Here is a 16,831-nt window from a genome sequence, read left to right as displayed (position 1 = left end):
TACGACTTCAACGATTTTGAGAAATATGAAGCTCGCTTTTATTCTCAAACTTTTGCTGGGAGTCTATTAAAAATTTATGTTACGTTTTTTATTTTTAAAACACTGATGTTACTCGCAACGAAGAGTAGAGTTGAATATTTTACAGTAACTATGATAAACTGTATGTCTGTCGAATGCTACAAAATATTCCCTTAAAAATATTGCATCAGTGTGCCTTTTGATTTTTGATTGTGATTTGATATTCAGGTGTTTATTTATTTAATGCCAAACCGACTACCCTCACTTTGTCATAAGTCGCAGTCATTGACTAATAACAGCTGTTGTTGTTGTAGTTGTACAAACAATTAAAATGTTCTATTACTTTCTATGAACTTATTAAATTTTTATCTTACATCAGATTAACACTTCCCGTTATCCGTTTTCTATAATTTATTTCCCTTATACCCAAACAAATTACCTTCATTCTTTCTTCTACCTCAGTTTTGATTCGCGATAACAATTCCGCTTATTATCACTTATAAACACAAAATACATAAAAATGTTCATAAACCACTGTGAAGATATAACAGGTTAGGGTATAACAAAAGCTAAATCGCGCAAATTATCACAAGAATTGAGGAGAAACATGTAACCTGTAGGCCTGTACCTTTAGAGCCTGTTTAGAGCACACTAATTATTTTTCTTCGTTATTTTTAGTTCCACACAATAATAAACAAATGCTAGTTATTAAGACTATTCACTTAAAATTAATAAGTCATGTACATACACTCGTATTGTGAGGCACCAGGCGTGTTTCTTTTGTTTGTTCATCGCAACCCTCTGTCCACGACGGGCTTAGCCTTTTGTGTTTATTTTGACGAATTTAACGTGTTATTGTAAAATGTAGAGCTATTGATAATGTTTGCGTATGTATGAAGAATATGAATAAAAATATAACTGTGGTTATGACGTTTGATAAAATTACAAAGAATATGTTAAGTTTTCATAAACTTCATTGTTCAGACTACATAGTATAAATAGGTAATTTCATCCTTCCAATATTTTGTAGTTTTACATACACCTACCACATGTAAACAAAGCATCATGGTTCATTAAATTATATATATACTAAACCACCTAAAACCGCCATTTGGATTTGTTGGTCCTTTCAAAATATGGAATGTACGATTTTTACATCTATACCATTTTTTTCAGTGAAACACCTTTTGCCTTAACCATATCAAAATAATTACCATCCCCAATGCTAAAACAAAATCGATGCAACTATTACGTCACAGAATGATCTCGAAGCGGGTCAGCTCAAGGGCCCTCCGCGACTGCGATAGGGCACGCTTGACCCCGGGCCTTAGCGCCCTTTATGCGGGCCCTTAACTCGCGTATTGTTTCTATACATTTTTGGTTTTATAATTGAAGCTTTCGTATACATTTGTTTGGTTCTACAATTAAAGAAAGGAAGAAATCATAGAAATAAAAAGAGCGTGTGTGCCGAGCACACGTATCAGAAGTGAAACTTCTTTGGAAAGATTAAAAATTACCAAAATCGTCGCTTGATGTTATACTCTCAACGCTGCTAAAGTTTCACTTCAAAAAATAAACAAAAACTAGGAGGCATTTTCAACAACTACCTAGCTGGTAAAAAGTAGCCACTCTGTAAAACCTTGATTGAAATAAATCAATAAGAAGAAAGAAGTTTAATTAAATAATATAATCTAAAAGTTTCAAAAATCATAAATATGAACAACGCCACTACAACAAAAACAGATAAAAGACAAAAATATTCCCTATAAAAAAGATATGCGAGGTCAGGAGTGAAAATTCTATATGCGAACATCATTAGATTATGCAGTAAAATATAATTTTACATACAAAAGCATGTAGTAAAATGCAATTTCATTCTCAACAAAAAATATAATAAAGAATACACACACTAAAGGAAAAAGCATGAAAATAATTCACGAAAATAAAACATTTCTCGTCGCACAAAAAGTGGGAAAAAATTGCTTTTTCCGAATCCCATTTTGCGAAGAATGGTTAAACTGGATTATATCGCCAACGTCCCGAGGGGTTGCGGGTTGCGGGGGTGCGGGGGGTTCAGAGGGGTTGCCCAACTAATCTTGTTTCGTCAGTTTGGTTAGCGCTACGTTCAAACATTTATTTGGGCTTACAATGTACTTTTGACTAACTAGGCTTTAACGGTTGTTATGCAATATTTTAGAGTGAACTAACTTTGTTGTTTACTTTTTTGTTTGTAGTTACATATTTAGTTTTCATTTGAAAAGATTTTAAGGCCTTTGCGCTAATGTAATTCATGATGGAGTAAATCAATTATATTACTAGATAATAAGTGCCGACTACCAATTTAGGAAGTTGTTATACCGAGCGAAAAATGGAAGAAACTCAATAGTTATCACGTTTCAAATAATATACGTATAATTCATCCAATAGAGTTAAATTTCTTAAGACTTAACCCATCTAATAAATTTCGATCTCTTTTACTAAATACTGATACGAAACGATTATTAAAGTAGTGATACAGGAAACTCGAAGAAAATATATTTTCAAGTTGTCCTCAAAATATATCAATTGTTGAAAGAACAAAAACCTCACAACATCATCTGCACCATAAAAGAATAAACAAACAGTCGAGGAAATAATAAAGTTTATATATCCATTACAGTTCTGTAATAAGAAAAGAAATGAAAAAGAGGAAAAAGCATCGCGTTAGCATTTCGTTCATATTCTAAATTATGTTATCCAAGTTACTTTGAGTTTATTTCTCGTTATGAACTTTCATTTTGAATACCTTCCTGACAAAAGTTTTGCCATCAGCCTATTGGAATTTAAAAGACGACATACTATAAGGACGCACGTAATGTTTATTATATATTGAATAAACAAAAGCCTCACATAACTTCTGTAAGTTTAGTGTAGTCACCTAATGGAGTAAAATATTTTTTCTCTAATAATTACCAAATACTCAGTATTTTGCACAAGCAATAAGCATAACAGACAGTACTTATTGAGGACTTCAATGCAAAGCATTCTTCTTTTCTTAGCGCAAAGAACTAACCAGATAATATTAAATACTAAAACAATGTATGTACACAAAATAGTTGACATGTTTAAGTTCAAGACCTGTATCTATAACAACTTTTGTTCACAGAATGCTTTCAAAGCGGATAAACTCAACTAAACCTCAATAAAACAATGACCACTAAGCTAGAAAAATATACAATATATACGATACATTTCCTACATAATAACAAAAGGAATGAAGGAAAACATCGCCGCAGTCCGCACTTGATTAACTTAGCAGTCACTACCAAGTTCTTTGCTTGTTTCATGCTTATTACAAAGTTGGCGGACAGAGACATTTTTAGATGCTTCTATTTAGTATTTATATTAAAAACGTATTATGGTTGAAAACATATGTTTAATAATATTTTTAATGAAAAATAACATATATGTCTAATTCCGTTTCTTCCTCTATTAGATTATTATTTTCATTTCCAATTACATTTACTTATAGGTAAGAAATATGCAAAATATCATGGAAAAAGTAATACAATAAATATTACGTCGTGTTTATAAAGAAAACGCTTTACCTGTTTACGATTATAACCCGACCAAATACAAAAGCATCTTGAAATATTTCAACGCAGTTAACAACACACTCACTATTCTTAATTTATTTTAAAATAAAACAAAAATACACCTTATTGCTTCGTACTAAGTATTTTTAATGAAAGCGCAGTCATTACTTTCACACTTATCTAGCATAATAATTGTTTGCGTAAAATAAAAGGTGAACGGTAGGGGATGTTAAGGATAGCTTTGTAAAAATGCACTCTAATTCTTACTTGCTAAGATTTAATTTTATGTGTCAAAATGTAACACGGTCTGCATGTTTCAACTAACATGTTCGTAGCTCCCTCTGAGCTTGTATTTCAAAGGAAAATGTATTAATTTTAGCTTCATATTATCACAGGTAACCTTAGATAGAACTATTTAGTTATTAACAATATCAAAATCCACGTATCCGACTATGTAAATATAAATATGTTATTTGGGTTTGGCCTGTTTTTTAATAACGTAGTGCTTTACTAGGTACTACATTTTATTCCAATTTTCTAATATAATAATATTTTCTTCTGAAAGCTGCGTTTTGACTTATTTCTTCTGACCAGATAACTAACAATTTATCTATCTTCTTGCTATTTTTGCCGTATTTTACTCAGTGTTATCCACATTTCGCAAAATATAACATTTTCTTTTGTTTCATTCCTTTTATAGCAAAGATAGTGAACGCCTCAAGCCCCATACGTGGTGCCCCATATAAAGACGTCAGTCACTACTAACAGCTACTCGCAGTAAATTCCAGTAAAAATAAATTACAAGTTCCCTCAGCCAATCTTACGTAACGTCTCCCTCGAGGAAATGTTCCAAAGAATTCCACAGAGCATTCCGCTTTTAGAAATGGCGCAAATATTCCGCAGTTGTTATGACAACAGATTTGAATGTCAAATCGGAACAGTTGTTATGGTTATTACTATGTTTTATTTAGTCGGTTAATATCAATGCAAGAACAAAAGAATATAGACTTGTGTACGAACCAGTGTTTGTTAATTGTTATGAAGAGCGAAGTTGAAATCTTAGTAAATGTTAGACAATTAAAATTGTTTTAAAAAAGCTTAATAGAGACTGAGAAGCTTTGTAAGTCCATTATTTATTAGAGAATTCTTATTATAGCTGTCGTCGCATAAGCGTTTCTCTTTTTGCTACTCTATACCGTATCAAATCTGTGCCTATGGGTGGGTATTCCCTTTGTGGGATACTCACAAAAGGAAACTTGTACTCATGTAGGTACTAAAGAGAAGAATATAGTACCAGCATTAACTTTATGACTATATACTTAGGTGATATAAATACGGGGACTTTGAGAGCCTATGCATACCCCCATATACAGTCAACAGCAAAACAAGTCGAAATTCAATAGCAGGAAAACAAAGTAACATTTCAAAATAATTAAAATATACAAATCCTATCATAACTTATTTCAAGCCTAAAAGTTTCACTAGAAAACCGCAACAAAATTTAAAAAATATATGAAGCCTTTTTTGCTGACCGTCCTCACGCTGTCAGGCGGGACGTGTCCAAAAAAGGCACTTTGTTCTCTCCATTAGCCATTTGTTCCCTTTGTGGAATTTTATCGCGAGTGTCGGGTGTAATGCTATCGGACTTGACATGGCTTTGAAAGTGTAGGTACCTATATATGAGAAGTTTACTACAAGTTTTCTACAATAATTAATAATTATATTATTGACGAGATAATGATATCCGTTTATAAATTAACAAGTGATACAGATAAGAAGTCACAAATTTAATCTGTATGTTTATAGGGATTGAGGAAATCTTCTGCAAAAGTATAAACGTAATTATCGATATTTATTTTAATACTACTCAATTTATTCGTCTGAATGGTATTCATAGGTATTTGTAATCCGAAAAATAATTTAGCGGAATCCGAAAAATATTCAAGCGAAGAGTGAACCGGTACCTACTAGGGAAGCGCGTACCATCTTAGACCGCATCTTAGCTTTCCATCAGGCGAGATTGTGGTCAAGCGCTTCCCTATCTAGAGTAAAAAAAAAGCGGAAATAACACCACTTATAAGCGGAAAACCTCTGTTTTTTTTACGTCAATCCTATATCGCATGTTATTATCAGATTAATTGACGTGAAATATCAATATGACAATAGAAACAGCCAAAGAAACCAATAACAACCCCTGAATACTGTCCATATATAAATACAATGCTTTTGAATTTATACATATAATTAATGGGCAAAGGTCAATTCGACCTTTATATCCAGTTAATTTTCCGAATACAGGGAAAAGATATAAAATTGTCACAAACGTAAAACACTTAGGGTTCCCTCAGAGGTTCCTACGCACCCTCCCTTCTATTGTGGCTTGCAATTACCGAGGGTTCATTAACAAAGGGCAACAGTTTATTAAAAATGGTATAAGGTTGGTATACCTTGTCTTTATTAAAACTGAAAACAAAAGAATGTTTCTTTAGAAAAAACTTGAGTAGATATTGAGTTTTTGTCTGGCAAATTTTCCAAGCCATATTGGAATAATTTATAGGAATTAAAAATGCCATATCACGTTATGGCTTTTATTTTCTTTGAAACACTTTAACAAATGACCTTTTTAACTTTCATACAAGTCGATACATCATAATAGTCTACATAAGTTGAACATATCCGTTGATTTCAATCACCAATCGTTGTAGAACTTAAGCCTCAATCTTTCTTACAGCCGACAATAAATCGTGATATATGTATTTTCAACAGAATAATTATAATTTTTGTAATTTAACTACAATCATATTATTATTTCCATTCATTTTAAATCCAACAGAATTTTCCAATGCATATAATAAACAACAAATAATCAAAACCATACTACCCGAATCCTACCCATAATAAACCCAGGCACCACAACTACCAAATAATAGCCGAAACATGTGGCTCTATCGAAAACGTAATGGCGCGTGAAAAATAAGCAATAAAAATGGCGGGAATCGCACCGCCTATTATGACACGATAATATTCGCGACCCTAAACATTTATCATTTAAGAAGCTGTCCTTATGCTGCGAGACAGCGTGACCAAATATTTGCGTTGGGGCTTTGAAGGGAATAATAATATTGCTGTTTACATTTTTGTTCATTTTGCTAGAAATGCTTATAACTTATAAGTTTATAATATCTATTCATATGGTTTTTATACATAGTGCTTTTTCTACATTTATGAGGGAAGCAGTATTAAGTAATTAAAACACTTGTGATTTAACAAAAGCTGAACGGATATTACGGATGATTTGCTTTGTTTGCTTTGTCTCGGACTGAACAAGGATATTGTCCAAAATTAAATCATAAAAGTATCCAACTTCATTAAACGAATTTAAAGTACAACTAGACAGTTATTACTTCAGCCAATAATTATCTGTAGCGCACAACATAAAAAAAGTATAGGTATAAGTAAAAACCGCACTTATATTTCACGATATCCCAGCTCCCTATCATTCGAAACATGACCATGTAGAATCATCAAGAAGCGAGTCGCCCCCATGTCCGATTCTCCTCGGTACACCCGCGCTAAATTAGCCGACAGAGGGGACCGGGGATGATTTGTGTGTGATAACGTAGCTAATACGACCCTCGTAACACGCTCGTGAGGAAAATTGACCAAGATTTACATCTGGGGGCTTTGGTAATGTCGTGGAAGTTTTTCAGTCGTAAAATGTTATCTAGCTAGCTACTAGTTATCATTCTGTGTCTTAAGGTAGGTTATATAGATAAATGTTAAAAGCTTAGGTTTCTACTCGACTGTATGCTGCAAAAGGAAGATTTTGTTTTGTATCTATGCAACGCAATAAACGCGGTAGTAAATTGTAAGTGTATAACTGTTATGACGATTCAAAAGTATTTCTAGAAGAAGTCTAATTGAATAAAGAAATGGTTGAGTTTGAACAATGAATTTAAAAGTTTACGACAATTATCTAGGCGAATTTAAATACCACAAACATCTCTAAAATGAATTAGGTAGTTAATTGTTATTTCATAACATTATCTAGCTATCACATTGTAAAATTCTCATTCAACTTTAACAAAACATAAAACTTTATTACATAGAACGTAATTTACGCATATAATATAAGTAAATGTCACACAACAAAGGTTAAGCATCCGCAAAGCCCCAATCCAAGTTAAATTATAAAATACGTGTTTGAAACACAAGTTCAAAATGGCAGCGGCACACCACTTCATACGATCGTTCTGTTAATTAGATTTTAAACTGCTAACGAACAACTTATAACAAGAGCAACAAAATCGAGGATTACGCAACGCCTCTTGTAAAATAATTCGGGGAACGGAAATTGTGCAAAATTTACCAATCTGCGGCAGATTTACCTTTGAAGCTCTCAATTAACTTGCCTTTAGAGAAACATGAATTAAGCGGTAAACACAACAGATTAAATACAACAACAAATGTGTGTATTTCTTTATTAAGGCTTTTGTTACCTCCTCAAATAAAATGCGATTTAAAAAGCCGAATGAACGAATGTTTAAAAAATTAGGTTACAGTTTGAAACTATAATATAGACTACTTACTTTAAAATTAACGCTAAAAAAATATTGATTACATTTACGAGAAAAAAAAGTTGAATTAATCGCGTCTAATCTAAGATAAAGGTTCATCTAATTAACCTACAAGTAAAAGAATTGGCACAAACAAAGATACAGTTGTTACATTTAAATTCAGTAGGGGGAGACCGTGGTGATTAGGTGATCACGTTCCAACCGTCGAGAGCAAATCGCTGACGGGGCAGAGGGCGCTGATTGCACACGCGATCGATAAATTTACGTCTATTTGCAAGATTTGATCTCGTTACAGTCACTGACTTATATTATTTGAAAAATGCTGCCTTTGCATCCAAATAATATTTAAAAATTTCAAAGAATAGTCCCTTAAGCCTAGTTGTAGGTACTTTGCAATTTTCACTAGGATAGTTGTATAATAAAATAACACTCAAAGTTCTCTAAAAATCCGATCATACAAGACCTTTTTGCATTTTTTACTTTTTAAATAAATCTCATAAATAAATCTACAATAAAAGTGCTCTACCATTTAATAATGTTTACAATGTAATAGCTTCAGATACAGAAACGTTATCGCAATCCTAATTAGAAGTCATAACCATTCCCCTCTACCCCATGTTTGCATTTTATCAGATCGTGTCCCACCGCACCTCTAGTTATCCCGGGAAATCCATTTGTCACGCGTTGTCAAAGCGACGAGGGCCACGCGACACAATAATACAATCGGCTGTTGTCGTTCGAGTGCCTTTGATAGTTATTTAATGGGCCCGCTTTAATTTTATTAATGCCGTGATTTTCCTTTTATTGGAACATGAGTTATTGACTTTGTTACAAAATAATCGCTGAATTCAGGTCACATTTGGATATCATTTAACATTTGTCTACTTTACCTTCCTTTCACAATATTGTTGCTTTTTTTATAATTTTCATTTCTGTGCAATACATAAGTGATTTTTATGGCCGCAATCATTAATAAAAAATGCTATACATTTAAAATTAAGAAATTTATAACTGTAGTGCTCCTTGGTAAACGTCTTTGTCAAATTTTCCTAGTAAGTTCGCGATTATAATATCACTCAAAGACCCTTTTTTATTCAACGATCATTTCATCAAATTAATGGGTTTATAATAAATATAATACCTGCTGTTGCTAACTGGTTTACAAATTACTAACTAGTTATGTACTAACTTATGTACAGTGTACTATTCTTAGATCTGAAAGAATAAATCTCAAGTCCCAAATAAAACCTATTTTCTCACCTTTACCCAAATCCCCATACATTTTATCATTCTATTCACAAAAGGAAACCCAAAATAAAACTTGTACTGTATAGGAAAATCGATAATTCCCATTAACACCGTCGCCCCAGGCTTTTGTGTTATCCAATTTACCTGCGTAAATAATATACGAGCTTTTCGCATTTCTTGTATACAATAAATTACTTGGGAAATTTAACGTTTTGGTGTTATTTTATTTTTGTGTTACTATGGTTACATACTTAACAAGAATATAACCATTTCAATCAAATAATAGTTTATAAAACGTTGGTTTTGTGCTATTTTCAGCCCGCTCACAGTTGTTAATCTCAATTATAATGTAACGTATGTAGGCACAGGTTATACTTTCATTTTACTTAAAGTCTTTATTATTATTTGCTTTAAATTCAGGATTAGGTTAAAAATTACATAAACAACGTACCTAACTAATATAAACTGAAACCTAAAACTCTGACTATATCATACATAAATACGCAACGCAATATCCCCGTCTAAAATAACGCAATAATTTCGTATTTGCATAGTACAAGGGTTTAGACTTATGCCGCCGGCGTCAAATATTCATGACATGGGATTCAGCCCTCCCCGGTCTCCCCTCAGGTACTCTCGGCGAGTAATGTATAAATATAATATTCGTACGTTATTAAGCTAGATTTTCATGTATATTTTGAGCCTAGAGCAATGCTGAGTTCTTAAATTTTATGAGGTTATTTAAATGTGTAAAGGTATCAACGTATAATATAACTAGCTTTCCGCCCGCGGCTTCGCCCGCGTTTTCAGAGAAAACCCCGCATAGTTCCCTTTCCCGTGGGATTTCCAGGATAAAACCTATCCTATCTCTCAAGTTGGATCGAACTGCACATGGTGTGCGAATTTTATTATAATCGGTTAAGTGGTTTAGGAGTCCATTGAGGACAAACATTGTGACACGAGATTTATATATATTAAGATAATTTGTTATTTTATTATTACGTATATAATCATCAAACTGCATAAAAGAAAAGGAATCATCTTTAGATTCAATAATTAGTTTTAATATTAAGAGATATCTAGGTTTATCGTGCAAGTATTACCTTATTATTTGTGCAGGTAAAAGTATGATCTGTATATTGTTTAAGGATTCAACATAAATATTAAAAAAGACAATCAATTTCAAACATTACAATTCTAAAACTTCACGAAATAACGCAAAGAGAAAACGGCATCAAGAAAAACAGAGAGAAAATATGAAGAGAGAGAAAATACTTGCACAAGTTACCTGTCTAGAAAACGTAAGGACTGACATTCTAAATTATTTATTTACACGATGCTGTTTCGTGTACGATGTTCTGAAAGTTGTTTTATTTTTCTGTTCCTTTCTGAAAGACACATTTTTTATTTTTTCGAATAAACGAATGTTATTAATAATATTATGTCATAAAATAAAATAATTATTATCACCCTTAAAACCTGTTTTTAGTTATTACGCGTTTTCCCTAGTTAAAAATATGTTAAAAATAGTACTTTCTAAATGTTTTTATACAACTTGACTCTAGTCAACGAAGACTTTTTCTATCGAAAAATGCGTTCAAACTGTATCGCATATCTACAAAATGTTTGTAAATGTTAGACAAGCTCGTCGCAAACCACGTAACGAGAACTTCAAAGGATATAACTTGCTTCTTCACCTCACTCTAATTGCATCAATTATGTTCCCTTCTTACAATCTCCATTATTACCTCCCTTCTTTGGGAAAGTCGCGTTGAACGCTGTACATTGCTTGCTTTTATAGAACATTATTGTATAATAGTGCTACGAATTTTGGTGTATGTAAAAATGTATGCAGTTTTTCACAAACATTACGCGTGTTAATTTAAAATTTTCATTTTCTTGTGCGTTTATTTAAAACTAGAGGTCCGCCCCGGCTTTGCCCGTGGTACATATTTCGCAATAAAAAGTAGCCTATGTCCTTTCTCGGGTATCAAAATATCTCCGTACAAAATTTCATACAAATTGGTTCAGTAGTTTAGGCGTGATTGATTAACAGACAGACAGACAGAGTTACTTTCGCATTTATAATATTAGTATGGATGTTATAAAAATATGGAAAGAGAGACATAAGACCATGTAATTGTTGATGTAATAAACCATCACATACTTAAATATTTTAAAATATCTTCTAATAATCCGCAATATTATACTACACATACGAATAAGTACAAACTAAACAATGGTTATGAGCTTTAGCGATATTTTCCCAGTAACGTGGTAGGAGGTTCGATCGCAGGGCGCTTTCGGCCATTTTGCCTAATTTTTCCCGTAATTGTATTTATGTCGTACACTAATTGCATGTTGTTAAGAACCATTACAGGGTTAGGGCAAGATATTATTAAGGATTCAGGAAATTTTGGTGTTTCGTTAAATATTTAAAAGTTATCCTTTAACAAAAGCGTTCCTGTTTTTCTGCAAAAATGAACGAAAACTGGTACATTGGTAAATTAGTAATAAAATAGATAATTAGTATATTCCTAAATACAAAGCAAATGCAGAGAAATAGATACCTCAAACCACCTACACTTTTCATGAAAACACTTTTTATCTACAACTTACAAAATAAAATATTAAGACTAAGATCAAAGATGAACTACCTATAACATTCTCAGTCTTGAATCGAGGTCGACATCTGCCCTTAGCCAAAGGCAATCATCCCTTTGTAAGCAAACTTACAACTCTGTAAGTGACGGCTTCAAATTGCCTGTCATTGAAACTTATTGACTTTCGATGAAGGTATCTTTCTTGTGATAAAGTCGTTTTTATTAGAACACTAGCGACCCGCCCCGGCTTCGCACGGGTGCAATGCTGATACTAAATACACTACAGAAAAATTGTGAACGTTGTATAGGTATAAAAATATAGCGGCCCGTTCCGGCATCGCACGGGTATAAAATACATAGCCGGGCGGCCGCAAACGCTACGTCCCGCAATTTTTAAATCTGTAATATCTTCGAAAATATTCACTTAAATCATACGGTGTAAAGGGCCATATAGATCTATATTAAATGAACAATGTATCCATGGTATTTAATTGGTTAAGGATTAATGCTGTATTGGTTAAAATCGCTTCGAAAATTAGCCATTATTTGTCGTAAAAAGTAAATGACAAAAAAAAGTTATTGTGGGTTATCCATAAGAGATAGACATATACCATCGCGGACTTTTCTGTAGACCTTTTCAATGTGTATAATACTTAGTACATTATTTTGATAAAACTCGTAGGGTTCAGCCTGCGTTTGCAATGTAAGCGGAATAAATGTAATTTTTTTACGACATCACATTAGAAACCTCAAAAATAACAGTACTTCTCCACTACTTAATGGATCTTATTATACATATAAACCTTCCTCTTGAATCACTCTATCTATTAAAAAAAACCGCATCAAAATCCGTTGCGTAGTTTCAAAGATTTAAGCGTACAAAGGGACATAGGGACATAGGGACAGGGAAAGCGACTTTGTTTTATACTATGTAGTGATTTGTGGAAGTTAGATTTAATTGCGTGAGTCGCAAAAATAGAAAACACCTTATTTCTTCTTATATCGCACAAATCTATAGATCTAGACATATAACTTGATCGCTATGAAGTTCGTTAGAATAGGCGATGATTTTTTTTTAATACAAAAAAGAACGACGCCATGACAACAACCTAACCTTTAAGAGTAGTAAAAATATATATTTTCAACGTTATTAGCGGGAAGAATAAAGATATATTTTGACGTTTCATTAAGTGGGTAAAAGAAAATTATTAAAGTATTTTGTTCTCATGTACCGTGCACTATTATAGTCTCGTATTTATTGAGTGAGAAATATGTGTAACGTTGTCCCTACGCCGACTTCGCTCCTGTTTGATTTCTTAATGAGGTAAATCTCATGTGTTTGTTAATTTCATATTCATTCATTAGAATGTAAGTTGTAGATATTCGTAATAACATTCATTATATGGTAGATATTTGTTTGTCTGCTACTCCATATTATGATTATGTAACGAAAATAGAAAATGGGAAAACCCAATGAATGAAAAATACATCTCATATTTATAGAAGTTATGTGTACGAAGAAGATTTCACTTTATAATATAGGTACAATAAAAATTACAGTAAAGAAACAAATTTTATTCAAATATGTTCCAAGAAACCATACCTACAATAAAAAATATAAGAACACTTTCCACGCGACACGCGCTCCTACCAAAGGTCAGACCGTCCAATAACCATTTTTAAAAGAGCAAAAATATAAAGAAAAAGCAAAAGCTTTCTAACTCAAGACACGATATTTCCCAAGTCCCGAACACGCGACCCTCGCACGAGAGCATACAAGCCCGCCGCCCGTGTTTGCTCGTTATGTTTTGTTTTAGTATGTTTGCACATCGTTTGCTCCCTTCTATTATATTTACAAGTGATTCTTGTTTTGATAACATCCCGGTTTGTTCTAATATTGGATGGTATTTATGTAACTGTCTTTAAATGTTATTTTTAGAGACTGATTTTTGATAGAAATATTTATTGGAACAGTGAAAAAATCGCAATGTAATCTACGATATTTTGAGTGTAATATAAAACTGATAAGTACCTATTTATAGAACTGACCTGAAAAAATAACGAAATAACGATGTTGTAATTGCTTATTTTGTAAATACTAAGTTTATTTTGTATATTAGGTAGTTCGGTAGGTAATTAGGTCAATGTAACTCACATTTGATTATAGCATTTTTTTCAAACATGTCCGCGCGCCGCGGCCGTTCCAAATTCAAATAGAGCCTACAAAATTTCAAACATTGTTAAAAACAATATAACTCACCTGTATCTCTCAGCTGTAGCGAGCCGACCTTGCTCAGGTAGCCCCTGATGGAGCTAGCGACACGCGAGGGCGAAGCCGCTGCGGCGCCGCCCCGCAGCGCGCCCTGCAGCCGCCCGAACAACGCTCCCCCCTCGTCCTCCACGGTCGGGCCCCAGGGGGCGACTGCCCCACGCGACAGATAAAATCGAACACTAACTTTTTAAATTTCAAAAATCGAAGGCTCTCGCTTATACAGTCTAGTTGGCTATGAAATCGTGTATAATCTGTGCTTATTACTATGCTATCAGTGCATGTTTGATATGTATTGGTTGTCTAGAGCGGGCTCATGGTGCGCCGGATCTGTAACAAAAAAGTGACTTTTAATTTTATTTCTATATTTGTACTATGTGCTATCAACGTCGTTGTATTCTATACTCGACTACCGTGTATTTCGTACGTAAGTTAAACTTTTGTACTATAAAGTATCGCCCTTCTTTTACAAATGAACAAAAATGCATGTATTTACACTTCAAATCATTCTTTTTTCCCTTAATTCAATAATATTGAAGAGGAATCGCTTAAGGCAATCGACACAATACGCCACCCCAAATAACTTTCACTGTACGAGAAAATTAAAGTTGTAATTCGCTGGGGTTACATTTACGTAGGAAAAGTAACGGAAGTCATAAACTGAGCGGGTTTCCACAAAATGGCGGCCGGAAGCGTCTCGAGAGTCTGTTTCCGGTGGCACACATCCGAAAGTACTTTGGCAGTTCTTAAAATTTTCTTTGTAGTTTATGTATTTAGGTTAGTGATGTTTTACCTATAAAACTATGATTTAAACGTGGACTTGTAATCAATATATTAATCATTTTAATTTTAATAGTAGGTAGTATGACCATTTTTCCGTCGCGACGGCATTCGATTGAGTAGGTAGTACTAATTCAGATTTATATTTCAGCTAAACTTTTTTTTAAAATTTGTAACCATTGTATGAAGCCAGATTACAAATAAAATGTTTGTGCATTCATTATGTGCATGTAGAACTATTATTTATTAACTATTATAACTAATAATTAACTAGTAACTATTAACTATTATTATTAACACCAAAATTTAAACTGGAATAAATTACAACGACGAAATAATGAACGGCTGTGTTTTTATTCCAATTTGACATTTACAATTGTCGCACATGTGAGTACATAACTTCAAATTAACATCATAAGTAATTATATTTATATCTGGTTGAATCGAGCTTTTTTCATAAAACGTACCGCTTCAATAACCTATCTTTTAAATAAAATATAAAATAACATTAATATCACATCGATCTCACATCCCCTTTCACAACTAGGTTAAACATTGCAATACCCGCAGAGCGGAAAAATGACAAGTAACAGTTTAAGCTTATATAATACCGCCCGCCCTAACGGGATCAGAGAGAGGTATACCGCAAAAGTTTTACTGAAATCTCCCTACGTTTGACTTTTTTTTACTTTGTTTTCTTGGTAGTTTTTACAGTTAATTACAGGCGATGATAACTTTTGTGTTTTTAAAGTGAAACTTTTATTACATCGTCTCAAACTTTTTGGTCTGTGCAGCGCATGTCGCGTGACGGTCGGCTGCCGAGTAGGTTTAGGTTTTAGGTAAGTTTCACTTTTACCGTGGTTTCATAAAACCACACAACATTTTTTTTAGATATTTTGTTGTTTTATAAACTTTATTAAGACTGACAAGTTTCTGTTTCTGATAGCATTAACATTATAAAATATTGTTAAACATTAAATGCAGTAATAAGATTACTATTAATGGACGTTAATTTGTTATTTAAATTGTTATAAAAATAATAATAAAGAGAACTTCTAGAACATCAAATTATTATGATACAACCACGTCTAATTCGTATTATATTAGATATTATAATGACATCATAAACAATTTTAAAACACATGTTTTAATTGTTTATTCTAGTCACTTTTGAAAATGTATAAAAAGAATACCGATTTTGCAATTTATATTCGAAAATTATCGAAAAAAAGAAATCGAATTGAGTAAATAAAATAAAATTAAGTGACATATTATGCTACGACTAACATATATTTAGTATATGTATAAGGCCTAAATAAATCAAAGCTTCTAGAAATAGCACTACATTATATTTTCATGGCGGACCTCTCTCTCTAACACACATAACAACAAGCACCCTCTCACTCGCACACATTACGCAATCACCCTGTTATATAACTACACAAAAAATTTAAAACACACACGAGATTCAAATTTTTGAAATGAGAACACTATTAGAATTAAATATAACGGTTAAATTTAAAAAATAGTATTAAAATATTGACCTTTGTTTTGTGTAGGCGCTAGCTTGGCACACCTGGTGTCCGCAAGCCCAGACTGGCAGGCTTCGAACAAGCTTCGTCGAAGCCTCCGCTGTCATGCGCAGAACCTTGCTCGCTGATTGGTCACTGAAGAGCTGTGACGTCACGGGCCGCCATCCAATGGCGTGCTCCTGAAATTCATGTAGGTATAGCTGGCGGGTCGATCACTAAAAATAGGCCC

General features: G+C 33.0%; 1 protein-coding gene across 1 annotated transcript in view; it reads right to left on the bottom strand.

Annotated features, from left to right (window-relative positions):
* Window positions 1-14,429, bottom strand: part of ChAT (Choline acetyltransferase) — a gene marked incomplete at its 5' end in the record, with an annotated part of 51,028 nt that extends 36,599 nt beyond the window's left edge. The window contains one exon of the mRNA XM_090102179.1: window positions 14,282-14,429. Coding sequence (XP_089958305.1) covers window positions 14,282-14,429 — 148 coding nt within the window. The remainder of the gene's footprint in view (window positions 1-14,281) is intronic.
* Window positions 14,430-16,831: the final 2,402 nt, after the last annotated feature.

The sequence above is a fragment of the Colias eurytheme genome, chromosome 5 (genome assembly GCF_061535395.1).
Source record: "Colias eurytheme isolate Ceu_HAF_F1 chromosome 5, ilColEury1 Martin Lab GWU primary, whole genome shotgun sequence".
Taxonomy (NCBI): domain Eukaryota; kingdom Metazoa; phylum Arthropoda; class Insecta; order Lepidoptera; family Pieridae; genus Colias; species Colias eurytheme.
The sequence above is the reverse complement of the archived record's forward strand: the minus strand, read 5'-3'. Positions and strand labels throughout refer to the sequence as shown.